General features: G+C 41.7%; 1 protein-coding gene across 1 annotated transcript in view; it reads left to right on the top strand.

The window, feature by feature from the left end:
• Positions 1 to 14,932, top strand: part of scarb2c (scavenger receptor class B, member 2c) — a 30,784-nt gene extending 15,852 nt beyond the window's left edge. The window contains exons 10-12 of the mRNA XM_061263780.1: positions 10,796 to 10,847; positions 11,838 to 11,990; positions 12,420 to 14,932. Coding sequence (XP_061119764.1) covers positions 10,796 to 10,847; positions 11,838 to 11,990; positions 12,420 to 12,461 — 247 coding nt within the window. The 3' untranslated portion in view covers positions 12,462 to 14,932. The remainder of the gene's footprint in view (positions 1 to 10,795; positions 10,848 to 11,837; positions 11,991 to 12,419) is intronic.
• The last annotated feature ends 254 nt before the right edge of the window (positions 14,933 to 15,186 follow it).

A 15,186-nucleotide genomic window follows, 5' to 3' on the forward strand; every position in this document is an offset into this window, starting at 1 on the left:
TCTTTTTAATTGATTATCCGCTAACATGCCACTTCTCTCAATTTTCGACATGCGTTTCATCCACAGGAAGACTTTATTGTTGAAACCGGTCACTTAATCCTATCGCATCTTGGTATGATTTCTCCGACGTGTCAGATGGAGCGGTCACTTCATTGACGTCCTGTAACACAAACATCTGATATTGCGGGTTAGCACTCAACATTTTTGATATCAATCCTTTAATTATGGGAACCCCACAGCAGCTGCAGAAGAACAGTACTGCGAATCCTGTTACTATGAGGGTCAGTACAGATGTTATTGCTGCTTTCCTCCCCCCAGAAATGAGCCACTGCCACGAGGAGTTATCATATACATAGTCGTTTTGTTGTGCATCCGACAGATCTTTTAAGCGCTGCAAAGCTTGATCTATTTCTCTGCCTTTCTCATCATTTGCTGGTATGTAAGTGCAACACGAGGCTCCGACGATATGACACACTCCCCCCTGTACCGCCGTCAACAGGTCCAGCACCACCCGATTTTGCAGTGTCATTAGCCGTAAGGCAGTCAACTGTCGCTGTATGCTTCTAGTTATGTTGCTGGTCTCATTTATAAGTGCACTTAAACGGTAATTCACATTCTCCAAACGTAGCATTATCTTCCCCACCCCTGTCCAAGGAAATAGAGCGAGGGCTACCTTCTGTCCGGTTGTCCACAACTTTGCGTCATCTGGGACATTGGTGCCCCAGGTAGAATCATGAGGCGCACTGGCGTCTCGCCTCCCCCGAGTGGTCTCATGCGCGCTCACAATGTACGTGTGATCTCTCAATTGTACAGAAGCCCATGCCCCTCCCCAGTTCGGTGGTAATGCCACATATATCCGATGTCCACACAACCAATACCAACTGTCCACGGCTCTCGTCCCATTCCAATGCGGTGCCGATGAGTTACATAGCGTGCCATTTGGACTGTTCTCTCTACCGGTGGAAAAGGACTGTTCGGTTACGAGCGGATATCCACAGAAAATCTGTCATTTCCCCTGACAACCCTGGGTTACTCCCACAAATTCAGTGCCATTTCCTTTGACACAACGCCAAAACTTCTGCCCCGATTTATACTGGACTACCGTGAGTGGAATGTTAGAAGTCATATTCCCCAATTTCAGATATCCATCTTTATCGGTACAATATTTTAAACCAGAATCCATTATCAGGTCGAGTGGGGGTGTACTGGGATCCATTGATGTTAATGTACTACGAGCAGTGGATGCCGCAATAGCGCACTTTACTGTATCATTCACACTTCGCGTAGGCGCTGCGACTTGTATCACCTCTAGCCTGGGTGTAGATATAGAGGCCGGCAATTGTGTGCACACATAACATTCAGTGCGGTTTGCAGAATGTGCTGATCTATTTGCATATCTCCACCATGAGTTAGTAGCACATATGTGTGCAGGATTTCCTGATTCAGCTTGGTAATCATTCGCCCCCAGATATCTTCTAGCCTTAGGCGAGGTTGGCATATACTACCTTACAGTGTGACTGATGTATCCACGTCTCTCTCTCCTGGATTCTCACTGCAGTAGGTGTGGTCAGGAGCACTTGATATGAACCCTTCCACGTCGGTTCGCTCCACTTTTTCTTTTTACCGACACTTCGCACCAGGATCCAATCTCCAGGCTTAATCTCTCCTGGTGGCAGCTCCGCTGGCAATCTGGGAGGAAGCACATTTTGAATCTCACTCTTATTAGTAACCTAGGCGGGTCAAGACTTCATTCCTAAATTCTGGCCCATTATCACTATATAATGCCTTTGGAATCCCCCACCTAGGAATGATTTCTCTACTCAGACATTTTGCTACTGTGATTGCATCTATAGATGTGGCTGGGAAAGCTTCTACCCATTTAGAGAAAGGTCATATCATTACCAATACATATCTCTTCCCTTCACACGGTGTTAGATGTATAAAGTCCATCACACCCTGTGTATTATAACTTTGTCATGTTGGGCATTTCTTAGAAAAGTTTTTTAAGTAAGTGGTGAGTCCAATGGGATAGTAACTTTGATCTATTACCCCTCTCATCCCTTCTCTTGATACATGGCACTGTCCATGTACCAAATGAGCAGCAATATGGAACCACCCCAAAAAACGGCTTTGGAAAATAAAGCAACCCTTAAAAAACCAGGGTGAATAACCCAACCAAAATGAGTGCTAAAAGGCGAGCGCTGCAAGGCGATCCCAAAATAACAACCTAGTATAAAAGACTAGGTAAGCAAAATAAACAACCGTGAGTCGCAGCTCCGGAAAACGCACAAACTACATACCGGGGACAACGTCCCTCACCCACAGGCTCACACGAGCCGAAAACCAAAAGAACCTATAGGAAGGCGTTCGCAGTGTACACCACACTAGCGAGCAGAACACCTTCCTTACCTTATTCTCTTTTAAATTAATTCGAAAACCCAAACCAGCACAATACCTGACTCCTATAATCACTGAGTCTACCGTGTGCTTTACCAGCTTGGTGACAGAGCGAACAGCGACACCAAACCCACGATGGCGTCTGAGGCTGCCATAGGGACGGCATATATCAAATCTAACAGTGGCTGCACAATGTGTGCATAGTCAGGAATCCAGCTCCGGCAGAAATTTACAGTGCCCAAAAGTGACATCATGTCCTTTTTAGTTCTAGGTTTCGGCATCAGGGCTATTGCCAGTTGTCGCTCAGGCAATATAGTCTTTCCCGTTTTTGAAATGTTATGGCCCAAATATTGAACTGTTTCCTGCCACAGTTGCAATTTGCTTTTGTTTACCTTGTGAGGCTAAAAATTTCAAACATGCCAAAGTATCTCTTTTACATTGTTCCACCGTACGCCGTACATGTATTATAATTTGGCTCCCTTGAGGGGGAGTAAATTTTGCTATGTTTGCCTCCATTGCTTGCGTAAATATCGCTGGTGATTCCACATATCCCTGCGGACAGCGCGTATATGTATATGTCTTTCGCTGAAATCTAAACGCAGACCAAAATTGAGAATCTGGGTGAATGGGCGCAGAAAAGAAAGCATTTGAAATGTCAATCACAGAAAAATGAGCAGATTGCGGTCACATATCATTTAAAATAGTATTGGGGCCCGGTGTGACAGGAGCCTTTGGAATTACCGCTGCATTTACTGCTTGTAAATCCTGCACTAATCTCCATTCTCCGTTCGCTTTACGGACTGGAAAAAGAGGCGTGTTACATGGAGAATTTGGGCAAGACACAATTACCCCTTTATCGAATAATTCACGTATAACACGTCACTCAGCAGTTCCTCTTGTTCTAGAGTGAGGCGTGTTTTTTCTCACATCGGATTACTTAAATCGACTTCCCCCGTAAGACGGACCCGTGTGGCGTGCAAATTCCATTGTAGTGGTATTGCAGTAATTTTTAGTTCAGGCGAGTACAATGTTATCGGAGAATCACAGATATGCTCCCAGTTCTGTGCCCTCTGTGCAGAACGTACAACTGCTCCCATATCTTTCCAGTGCTTAGACGGAGCTTTCCCTAGTGAAATATGTGTCCCACTCCGATATCCACCGTGATCGTCCGGCGACAACTGTAATGATGCCACTGCTAACTCATCGGTGTAATAAAACCATAGAGCTGTAGCAGAAGTCGGGGTAACCAATTTAAATTTGGATTCGTATCTCGGAGCCGCTCAGCTTCTTCATGCCAATGAAGTGCTGCTTCCTAACCAAACTTTTTTAACAACTTTTTGTCATCACCTGCCTGCCTCATTATATCACGCATAAGTTTATTCGTATGGGCAGGCTTCAGCAGTCCACTAAAACCAAATTCCTTTACCCAAAATGATTCCCATTTCCCCAAACCATTATGCCGACGCTCCACACTCTCCCCAGTCATAGTCAAAGTCACGTCATCTGTCCCACAACAGTCTTTACAACAGTTACAACAACACCCCCCTTTACTGTTAGTGTGTTAGTGTTACTGTTAGGTTTTTTTTTGTTTCGTTTTTTTTCGTTTTACTCTCTCTGTCTCACATAAACACCGAAGCCGAATTCAGGGATACCGTCACTCACCCGCCCGCTCCTCCCCTAGCCCAAAGAGCCTTGACTCGCTCCGGCTGAGGTCTTTAGCTATATCGTCTCGCAGACGACCCGTGCACGGTTTGCAGTCAGCGCTGATTCTCCAGGGAGTACAGGTGGGATATTGGTATCCCGGACGAGCCCCCAATGTGGTGGGAATTTTAATTTATTCCTGAAAGAAAACACTCAGAGACAGAGACAGTAAATAAAATCCAATCTTTACTATGCACATAGGGTCCAAGTTACATGCAAAAACAAGGACAAAGATTTCACTCCTTTGTCTGGATATATGTATGCGTGGAGCGCAACAAATGTACGCCCCAAAATGATTAAACATTCCCAATTATCAATATTCAAAGACAATCCACCACTCTTCTCCTTACAACAGTTTGTTTATTCATATCTCCCCCCTTCAAGGTGCTGCTTATGCAGATATGTGTCCTCAAAAACGTTCCCACGATGGATACGCAGGGGCCTGCGCACCTGCGCATTCCCTACGCGTGAGAAATGTATCTTATCTTGTTTTCACTCCCGATGTCTAGGGGGGGGACAATCTCCACGGTAGCCTCCATGGCGAGGACGTATGTTTTTGGTCCCGTAGGCTCTCAGGCACCAAGATGAGATAATGCAGAACACACAGTTTTTCCGTAGCCTTGGAGGCCCACAGTACAGAAAGGGAGAGACATCTCAACTCACACAGTTACAGAAAATAATATTCATTAGCACAAAGCAAGTTATGATACTTTAATAAGTGTGTATGCTCTGGATCACTCCAGCATAAGCAGCCAATAATAGTATAAGCAATTAGTAAAGGATAAGCAATTAATAATATGATAAGCAATTAATAATGAAATAATCACATGAATAAATAATTTCAACAACAAATCCTCTCCTGGAGCAACGTTCAACGTCAGCACATTCACAGAGAAGGGAGTGGGGATGTTGTGGTTTGAGGGTGTTGCTGCAATTCCTCACTTAACCGTTAGAAATTTTAACTTTAACTTCCCATGCACATTACATGTAGTTGCAATAATTGTTGTCGGTATAAATGTAATTTTCAAACAAAAAGGTTTAATTCATTTGAAAGATGTAGTTTTGCATACTTAAATTTCAAGTGATTTATATGAAGTCTTATCTAGAAAATCTGATCTGATTTATGGGTCTACTTGCATTTTGTTATCTGAGCTGTGAATGGTTTCCTATCAAGCAAGCAGTATGACAATGTAGATTGGCTCAACTAATTGAGCAAGAAACTCACAAATCTCCATTCTAACACAAAAACCCAATTTGACATGCATTTAAGGATTTAAGGATTTGTCTGAACAGCTAATAATTGCTTTTACTTGGCAGGCGTTAATTTTAGAGAAGCCATTAGACTTGATAATTGTTTTTGGATGTGTCTTTCTTCTGTGTAATAAATCGGCATTCGTATCATTCAGCGAAGCAGTGAAGTATTGGGCCGTTAAGGGTGAACACAAAGGTTGTAAATTGTTTATAGGTTTTAGATTGATTAATTTGTGCTGCAGTGACAAATCTCAAGATTTATTAGTATTAGTAGATTGGTATTGCAATTAATTTTTAATTTTGACTATGTTATCTCTGAACTTTATTCCTTTCAATTTGAAATGGCCCGTGCTTATCAGATTTTTTATACATGAGCATTGAGAAATGTTATTTTCCTGGCATGTGAAAAAGGTACACATTCAATGCATTAATTAAAATAAAGAGTATGGCTGCTATGGGTTGAGGGTTAAGCCCTGTCTTAGTGTTTGTGAAGTATTATTTAACAGCAATAGTGGCTTTTTGACAGTTGAAAGGTTGAATAGAGATTACAACTTTCAAATTCAGCTTTTGACTGAACTGAAACTGAAATTTACAAAATTTAAATTGCAAGGGGATCCATAGAACTTTTGAAATTCATATTTCAGCATTCACTTTTAAAACCTTACATAGCAAATTATGATATACAAATTCGTATTTATCAAATTCACATTTAGTTGTCTGGCAAAATTACACCATAAACACCCTTTTTAACCAGGATTTTGGACACCCAATTTAAACTTACAGTCCAGTCTCCTAAAATGCATGGCCAAATGCGAAACTTATCTTCCGATCCAGTGCTTCTTTCTCATGCAATCTGCTTCATAGACAAGAGGAGTCACAATTGGCAATTTTCCATTCAAAACTTCTGCTTTTAGATATTTTAAACAGACATTTCCTTTACCACACTTTACATCCTCTTGGCTAAACCCAGATTGCGAAGCACTTCCTATTGTACCCCTGACACGATGGGAATGTTGTTTTATGAGGATGAGAGTCGTTTTGTGTCTCTTGGTATACAGTTGACTAGGGTATGCTTAAACACTGAGTGAAATCTTACACCTTACACCAACATCTCTTTTGATGTCAGCTAGCATAACGTGCTTTTTTCGGACATTCGTCCAATGTAATTTCAGAAGCTGTGCACACTTTTTCAGAATCTCCACAGTATGGTGGGGCTGGATTAGTTGTCACTGCCCTGAATTATGGCGGTCCAGCCAGAATATTCACCACTGTTCCAGTTATTCTCCATTTGGAGATAATGGCTCTCGCTGTGGTTAGGTGGAGTCCCAGATCCTATGAATGCCTTTGTAACCCTTTGCACACTGATACAGTTCAACAACTTTTTTTTCCTCATCTCTTCTGGACTTTCCTTTACTGGTAGTATACTGAACCAATATGAATGTGTCTGAATTAAAGCAGTTCTGCCAAGAAAAGTGGGCTAAAATACCTCCACTGTGATGTGAAAAACTAATATGAAATTATATTGCAGTATTGCTTGATTGCAGTTATTGCTGCTAAAGTTGGTACAACCAGTTTTTAAGATTAAGATTTTTAGATGTTTTAACTTTTTTCAATAATTGAATGGTAATTTAAGAAAATGTTTTCTGTTGACTGAGGTTCCCTTTTTCTTATATTACATTTTGTCTAAGGATCTGAAAAAATTATCTTTTGGATGAAGTATGGGTTCTTTTGTAAGTTATTTTGGGTTATTTTGTAAGGTACTTTTACACCCCTTAATTAAGAATAACACATAGAAAGAGGGTAATAGAGTCACTGTTGCCCATCCACCTTACAGCTTTTCTTGTCCTTGCTTTCACAGTACACATGCATGGCACATTGTAGCTGTTGTAAAAGCAAAATAATAGCTATTTGAAAGCGAAATCTGTACCCCAAAAAATATTTTTTATTGTTATGTATCTCCTGTCAATTCAGAAGAGCTGCACGTTGGTGTACCTCCATTATGCAATCATGTTCTTGTTGGGGCATTCATGTGTATGTGACATTTAGGATGATGATATATATAGTGAAGACACAGGGATATAGGTATATTGTCACTGCACAATATGTATGAAGGTTTGGGTTCTGGCAGGTTTATAATTTAGTTTTTATTTTTGTCTAGACAAGTTAACATGTCCGTTCTGAGAATGGAAAGACAGATGTGGAATGGCCCAGATTCAGGAATGACATGTGTCTTTGGCTAAATCAAGATATTACAGGGGAAAGGATCTGCTTTTCCAAGTGATCTGCTGTAGTTGGCAGAGCAGGGGATCCATTTTGGGTGCAATTGAATACTGCATTACGTAGAGTCAGGAATACCAACATGGTATATAAATAATCCATGTAGCATGGGCTCTGTATTATAATGCCAGTTTGAAACCATGGTGATATAAGGGCTCCATGTTATAGTGCCAGTTTAAAACCATGGTGATATAACGGCTCCATGTTATAGTGCCAGTTTAAAACCATGGTGATATAACGGCTCCATGTTATAGTGCCAGTTTAAAACCATGGTGATATAACGGCTCCATGTTATAGTGCCAGTTTAAAACCATGATAATATAAGGGCTCCATGTTATAGTGCCAGTTTAAAACCATGGTGATATAACGGCTCCATGTTATAGTGCCAGTTTAAAACCATGATAATGTAAGGGTGCCATGTTATAGTGTAGGGTCGGGGACTGGCGGAGAGCCAAGAGCGACTAAGGGTAATCCCTTTAAAGCAAACACGCGAACGTGTTCGCCACAAAACTCCAGAGGGTATATGAAACAGAAAATGTCTGGAGACAACTCCGGCCAAAATAAAAGGAACAGCCCAAAAACCGGCTACCAGAAAATAAAGCAAGCCTTGAAAACCAGGGCGAACAACCCAACGAAAAGGAGTGCTAAAAGAGAGCACCGCAAAACCCCGGACCGGGGACAAAATAAAATAACAACCTAGTATAAAAGACTAGGCGAGAAAACAAAGAACCTTGAGTCGCTGCTCAGGAAAAACACAAACCAAAAATACAGATACCGGGGACAACGTCCCTCACCCGCAAGCTCACACGACCGGTAAAAGAAAACGAAACAGAACAGAACCTTACGGAAGGCGTCAGCCGTGCACACAGCACCAGCTAGCTGAGCGTCCTCCTTACCCTATATATTTTCTTTCTTATTTCTTTTTAAATGAGACGGCAAAACCAGAACCTGCACGATACCTGACTCATCACAGACAGAGTCTTACCGCGTGCATACCGGCTTGGTCTCAGAGCGAACAGTGAATACCAAAGCGCCGACGGAATGCCAGCAAGCGCTTTAAATACCCACCGGAGGTGGGCTCCCCTGGCACTAATGAGGGCCAGGTGAAAATAATAATAAGCCCCTGGTGGCCACACCGGTGCTACCTCCCAACCCTGACATATAGTGCCAGTTTAAAACCATGGTGATATAAGGGCTCCATGTTATAGTGCCAGTTTAAAACCATGGTAATATAAGGGCTCCATGTTATAGTGCCAGTTTAAAACCATGGTAATATAAGGGCTCCATGTTATAGTGCCAGTTTAAAACCATGGTAATATAAGGGCTCCATGTTATAGTGCCAGTTTAAAACCATGGTAATATAAGGGCTCCATGTTATAGTGCCAGTTTAAAACCATGGTGATATAAGGGCTCCATGTTATAGTGCCAGTTTGAAACCATGGTGATATAAGGGCTCCATGTTATAGTGCCAGTTTAAAACCATGGTAATATAAGGGCTGCATGTTATAGTGCCAGTTTAAAACCATGGTAATGTAAGGGCTCCATGTTATAGTGCCAGTTTAAAACCATGGTAATGTAAGGGCTCCATGTTATAGTGCCAGTTTAAAACCATGGTAATGTAAGGGCTCCATGTTATAGTGCCAGTTTAAAACCATGGTAATGTAAGGACTCCATCTTATAGTGCCAGTTTAAAACCATGGTAATATAAGGGCTCCATGTTATAGTGCCAGTTTAAAACCATGGTAATATAAGGGCTCCATGTTATAGTGCCAGTTTAAAACCATGGTGATATAAGGGCTCCATGTTATAGTGCCAGTTTAAAACCATGGTAATATAAGGGCTCCATGTTATAGTGCCAGTTTAAAACCATGGTAATGTAAGGGTGCCGTGTTATACTGCCAGTTTAAAACCATGGAAATAAAAGTTATAGTGCCAGTTTAAAACGACATGGCGATGATTGATTTGAAATTTAGCCAACGGTGCGGAAGCCCAATTGCCATGGGGGATCTTCTCTTTTTTCAGATGACTGTCTGTGGTGGAACGCCCCCTGATGAGTTTTGGTTCAGTTCTGACTGGCAGTAGTGTGTGGGGACAGAAAGGGGATGTCGCAGAGTTAACCCTGCGGTTTGACCAAGCTTCCGTTTTTTTTTTGGTACGTCCTACAGCCCCGCCGTTGGCTTTCAAGGCACAAGACATCGCAGAGGCTACCAAAGATGTGTACCGCATGTGAATGTTAATCTTTGGGCTGTTAAATAATGGATATATCTGCACCCTCCATTCTCCAGTTCCTCCCCCCTACTCGCTCTCGAATTCGTGGTGGCAGATTCAAAGAGTTCGGAATCACAGCTCCCCGCCCCCAGGTCCCCGTTTTGGCCCCCGGATTTTAAATCGTCCTCCCCTTCCATTTTTGGTAGACTCTCCCCACCATACTGGGGGCGACATGGCTCAGGCAGTAAGAGCAGTCGTCTGGCAGTTGGAGGGTTGCCGGTTCGATCCCCCGCCCGGGCTGTGTCGAATTGTCCTTGAGCAAGACACCTAACCCCAAAATGCTCCTGACGAGCTGGTCGGTGCCTTGCATGGCAGCCAATCACCGTTGGTGTGTGTGTGTGTGTATGAATGGGTGAATGAGAAGCATCAATTGTACAGCGCTTTAGATAAAGGCGCTATATAAATGCCAACCATTTACCAAAACCATGGAAATATAAGTTATAGTGCCAGTTTAAAACCATGGAAATATAAGGGCGTCATGTTATACTGCCAGTTTAAAACCATGCGCTTGACTTGGTGATAAGCTGTGGTGGCAATAAAATGCGGCTGGTTGTGTATATTACATATGGTGTGTAAATCATTAAACTGTCATTTCACAGGTCTGTTGTGCTTGATATCTTAAAAATATTGATAAGCTGTATTTATTTTACCTACATTTTTTCTTTTGCCAACATACTGTATGCCCTATAGGGCAATTACAATCTCGCCAGAGCATGGACATGGCACTATATCAATAAATCACATTGTGGTATAAACAGGGTGTAGGAATTTGTTTGATCAATGGTACCCCTTCTGTGGAAGAAACATTGAGACCTGTGGCCTAGAGATCATGGAACACTGTGTGATATTGAGGTGAAATGTGAGTTCTGACATTATTATTATTATCTTTTCCCCTTTGCAGCCAAACCGGTAATGTCCAGACACTGGTATTTCCTGTGATGTACCTCAACGAGGTAAGACTTCCATTTCCATTGTTCTTTTGCTTGCTCAGGATGGAGTATGGCATGAGAATGAGCTGATAGGAATCGCCCAAAGATCGTAAACGAGAAGGCCATGGCTGCTGAAAATATGCCGTCAATGTGGCCATAAAATAATGGCCTATAAATAGTAACTATTTATCTAATGCAGGACTGGTAGCCCCACTCGTGTTGGCCAAATGGAGGAAAGGTCACTTTGTTGGAAGAAGCAAACGTCTGACTTTGTGTTGTAGACGAACAATGTAGGGGCGGCCTGTAGCGTAATGGTTAAGGTAAATGACCGGGACACGCAAGGGCGGTGGTTCTAATCCTGGTGTGGCCACAATAAGATCTGCACAGCCGGTGGGCCCTTGAGCAAGGCCCTTAACCCTTCATTGCTCCAGGGGAAGATTGTCTCCTGCTTAGTGTAATCAACTGTACGTCGCTCTGGATAAGAGCGTCTGCCAAATGCCATTAATGTAATGTAATGTAGTTTGCTTCAGTGTGGTCTGCCCTCCTGAAAGCTGCCGTCTGAGAAGGGTGCTTTAACATGCCAACATACCACTCAACCACTGCCTTGTCTAACAGCAGTCAGGCCCCATCAATGTGTGAAAGAAGCCGCATAAGGTTTACCACATCTGGTTGGGTGTCAAGACTAAGCCTGGTTTTCAGGCAAGATGATTGATTAATTGTTTGATCCCCGAATAGTTACCTTGAGATAAACAGTTCCTTTTGTGAGTGCATCGGCTTATGCAGGGCCTGTTGTTTTGTGGTACAGCAGGGCCGAACCTAATGGTTTCCTGAAAACATGTTCGTATATTCCCGGGGCCGTTGAACGTTCTCCAGATGGGGTGACCTTGGTGCTGTGTTATCAGGGTTATAGGCTGCAAACTTCCCAAGAGGAAGCAGCAAGCATTGTTTTCTCAGATGAACAGATTTAGTTTGGCTCCGTGATGTTCCTTGCGCTCCTTCCCCGTCCCCACCTAGAGCGTGACTATTGACGAGGAGTCGGCCAAGAAGCTGAGGGCTGTGGTCACCGAGGGTAACGTCATTGTCAACATACCCTTTGGCCTGATTGGCCTGGGGATCCTGTTGGGCGTGGTCTTCATGGTGCTGATGTGCTGGCAGCGAGGTCCTGAGGTGAGCTGCTGTAATTTCACACACTTATTGGACCGTTTCTCATCCCCAATTTCCCCACTGAGACTATATGCCCATCCCGTTTAAGTGACATCAATCAATTTCTGCCAATTTGGGAACGTTGCTGATTGGCACTGATATCATCATATTAAAATTAAAATTAAAAATGGGTTACAAGCAATATAATATTTTGTATATCACCCTGATGAAGTGCACACTATTAATATGAAGCTATTATTATTATACTATTTGTATTACGAAACACATTTTTATTGTTGTTGATAATATAGCTATTGCTGCCATCATCATCATTGTTATTACCACCACCACCACCACCTTCTGTAACAGCATCTGAAGTGTGGGTGGTCTGCCAGGGCTCACTCAGTTGGACTGGCTGGGTAAGATGGTGATCCTTTGTCCTGTTTCTTTCAGTCCACTGCCGCAGAGCGACAGCCGTTACTAAGCTCGTCCTAACTCCATCAAGGAGGAGGATCATGGGAGAAAGTGGAGAACTGTGCAAATTGTGGTCTTCTCATTCAAGGTGTGTCTAGCAGAGAAAGCCTCAAAAACCATTGCCTCACTCAACTAATAGTATTTCTGCATGTTACTGCCATTTGCAACAAATGTACTGTCCAATCTCCAAAGAATGTTTCTAATATAGTGTGGTATTTTATTCCTTAACAGATCATTTGTGAACTAACATTTGCGTTGAAGTTTTTAACTCCCATGTATGTCTTTGTTATTGCGAGGTCTGACTGAGGGACTTTCATTGGTGTTTTATACTTTTTTTTTTTCTTTTTGCTGCTTATGGTTTACATTTTCATAATGGGAAGTACTGGCAGAATATTTTAATGAATGGAGATGTTGAGTGCTTGGAAATTTGCCTGACAGCTATTGGGTCACCAGGCAATCCAGGTGGATTCATGTCCACCAGTTACGGTGCCATCTTGGAGAGGGACATTATGAGTAAAAGGTGTGTCAGTGTGGTGCCGCAGGTTGCTTACTAACACTGTAGTGATCATTTTGGACAGGAAGTAAATTATACATTAGAAACAAAGATCTTGAAAGATAATGTTTGGTGTCATTAATTTGACATTTGAAATATATCTTATCTAACATATCTTGGTACTACTTGCTCCATTTTACTCATTGATAGTAGCCAAGCTTCCTGTTCATGAAAGTGATGTTTATTGTACATAATTTGTTTGCACTTTAATGGTGTTGCAACCACTTAGTCAGGGATTTTAATGACTTTGAAATTACTTTTCTTTTTTCCATTTATTTTGAGAAAGTGTTTTTTTTTAGTTTTTTTTATTGTTGGGTTTTATTCTCTTAGGAAGTAACCTGTTTAGATAATTGCCAGCCTTTGCTGAACATTGAACCAACTGTAAATGTATTACAGAATTCAAATAAATAACTGAAATGTAATAGTTTAAACAACACTGTCATTTGCAGTCAATGTTCCCTGTGAAATAATTTTTAAAATGCGACCAGCTTGTTTCTTGTTTATATTAATTCTGGGGGTATATACAGTAAAGGCTGTCAGAAGTGGAATAATTTTGCCAACAAAAAAAAATATATACACTATTGTTCAGTTTGGGGTCATCTTGTCTTTTTCTCATTTAATATTTTATTTTATCCGTTTGTAATCAGACAATTCATACATGGTCAAAGTGCAGACTCCGAGCTTTATGGCAGCAGCATGATGGTTTGAGGCTCATTTGATACGTTGGACCCTCGATGACTTAAAACCATCTAGCCAACACATTTCTTCTATATTGTATCAGCATAATTTACAGCTGAATTTAGTTCCACTCCCCAATTCCCATAGTGATCCATTCAAATGCAAAGAGTTTTAATATCGCTTATCAGACAAGCCTTATTTTTCCTAAATCAAGCTCAAACTGTTCCTTACATTAACCTGTCTGATGGATTGCTGCGATGGCATCTGAGAAGGCCATTCAGGCTTTAAAGCGTTGGCCTCTGTTGTTACTGATTCAGGCTACACCCCCCACACTCTCACCAAACTGGAGCAAACGTACCTCAAAGCCTATTGCAAAATTTGCACACTGTCCGGGGGAAATGTACCGTTCATCTCTGAAACCGTAGTGAAACGTTTTCCAATTGAACATGCCCCAGGTCTTGATTGAAGACCGTGATTTGTTAATTAGTTGAATCATGAATGTATTTTTTTTATTAAACTTTTTTTGTGCATGTTTAATAAATGTCATTGAACTGCTCTAATTTTAATGTGGGCATTTCTCACTGCTTCTAAAAACATATGCCACTGTACAAAAATGGGGTAATTGCTTATGATGGGGCCTGAAAAATAAGCATAGTGACTGAGCTAGAGGTTGCTATGGGCAGCCTGTAGTCTAGTCGTTAAGGTAAATGACTGGGACCTGCAAGGTTTGTGGTTCGATCCGTGGTGCAGCCACAATGAGACCCGCACAACTGTTGGGCGACCCCCACATTGCTTAACCCCACGGGGGATTGTCTCGTGCTAAGTCTAATCAACTGTAAGTTTCTTTGGATAAGTGTTAGCTAAACAACATGTAATATAATGTAATGGAGGACTGGAGCACAACGCGAGGAGATAAACTGCTGGCCCAAATGATACATTGCACAGAAGGCCCCATGTCAAACTAATGGTAATTGATGTAAATATTATTTTTTGTGCGCTCTTTGTGATGTCTCTTTTCTGCCCTGCAGTTATGATATGATTTATCATCTGATTTTTCCACCCCAACCCATGCCAGTCTGTTTCACATAACAATATTTCAGAACCAGAACATGTTTTTTTCAGCTGTGGCACTGTGTAAATCAAGCTATTTTTATTAAGTGTGTACACTACCATTGTAACAAAAAAAACCCCAATAAAAATATTTCTGTTTACAAAAATGCCATAACATATTTACAAATAAATAAAGGCTGTATTGACAGAGTGTTCATCTCCCCAGTCTGACTTTGTGTGCAAAGCGTTTTGATAAACAGGAAGCTGCACTGCTTTTCTCATTTGGGAGTGCCTTATTTAGAAGAATGACGTCTCCACCCAGTGAAAGTGCTATTTGTGTCAAGATATTTTCAGATTTGTACAAAACCGAGCTGATTCCAGATGTATTTAAACTATAAAATCACCGTTTGACATGTACGTCAGTATAAAAAAACAAAACATTTCCTTTCAAACATATTTTTACAC

Source organism: Conger conger, chromosome 12 (assembly GCF_963514075.1).
Source record: "Conger conger chromosome 12, fConCon1.1, whole genome shotgun sequence".
Lineage (NCBI taxonomy): Eukaryota > Metazoa > Chordata > Actinopteri > Anguilliformes > Congridae > Conger > Conger conger.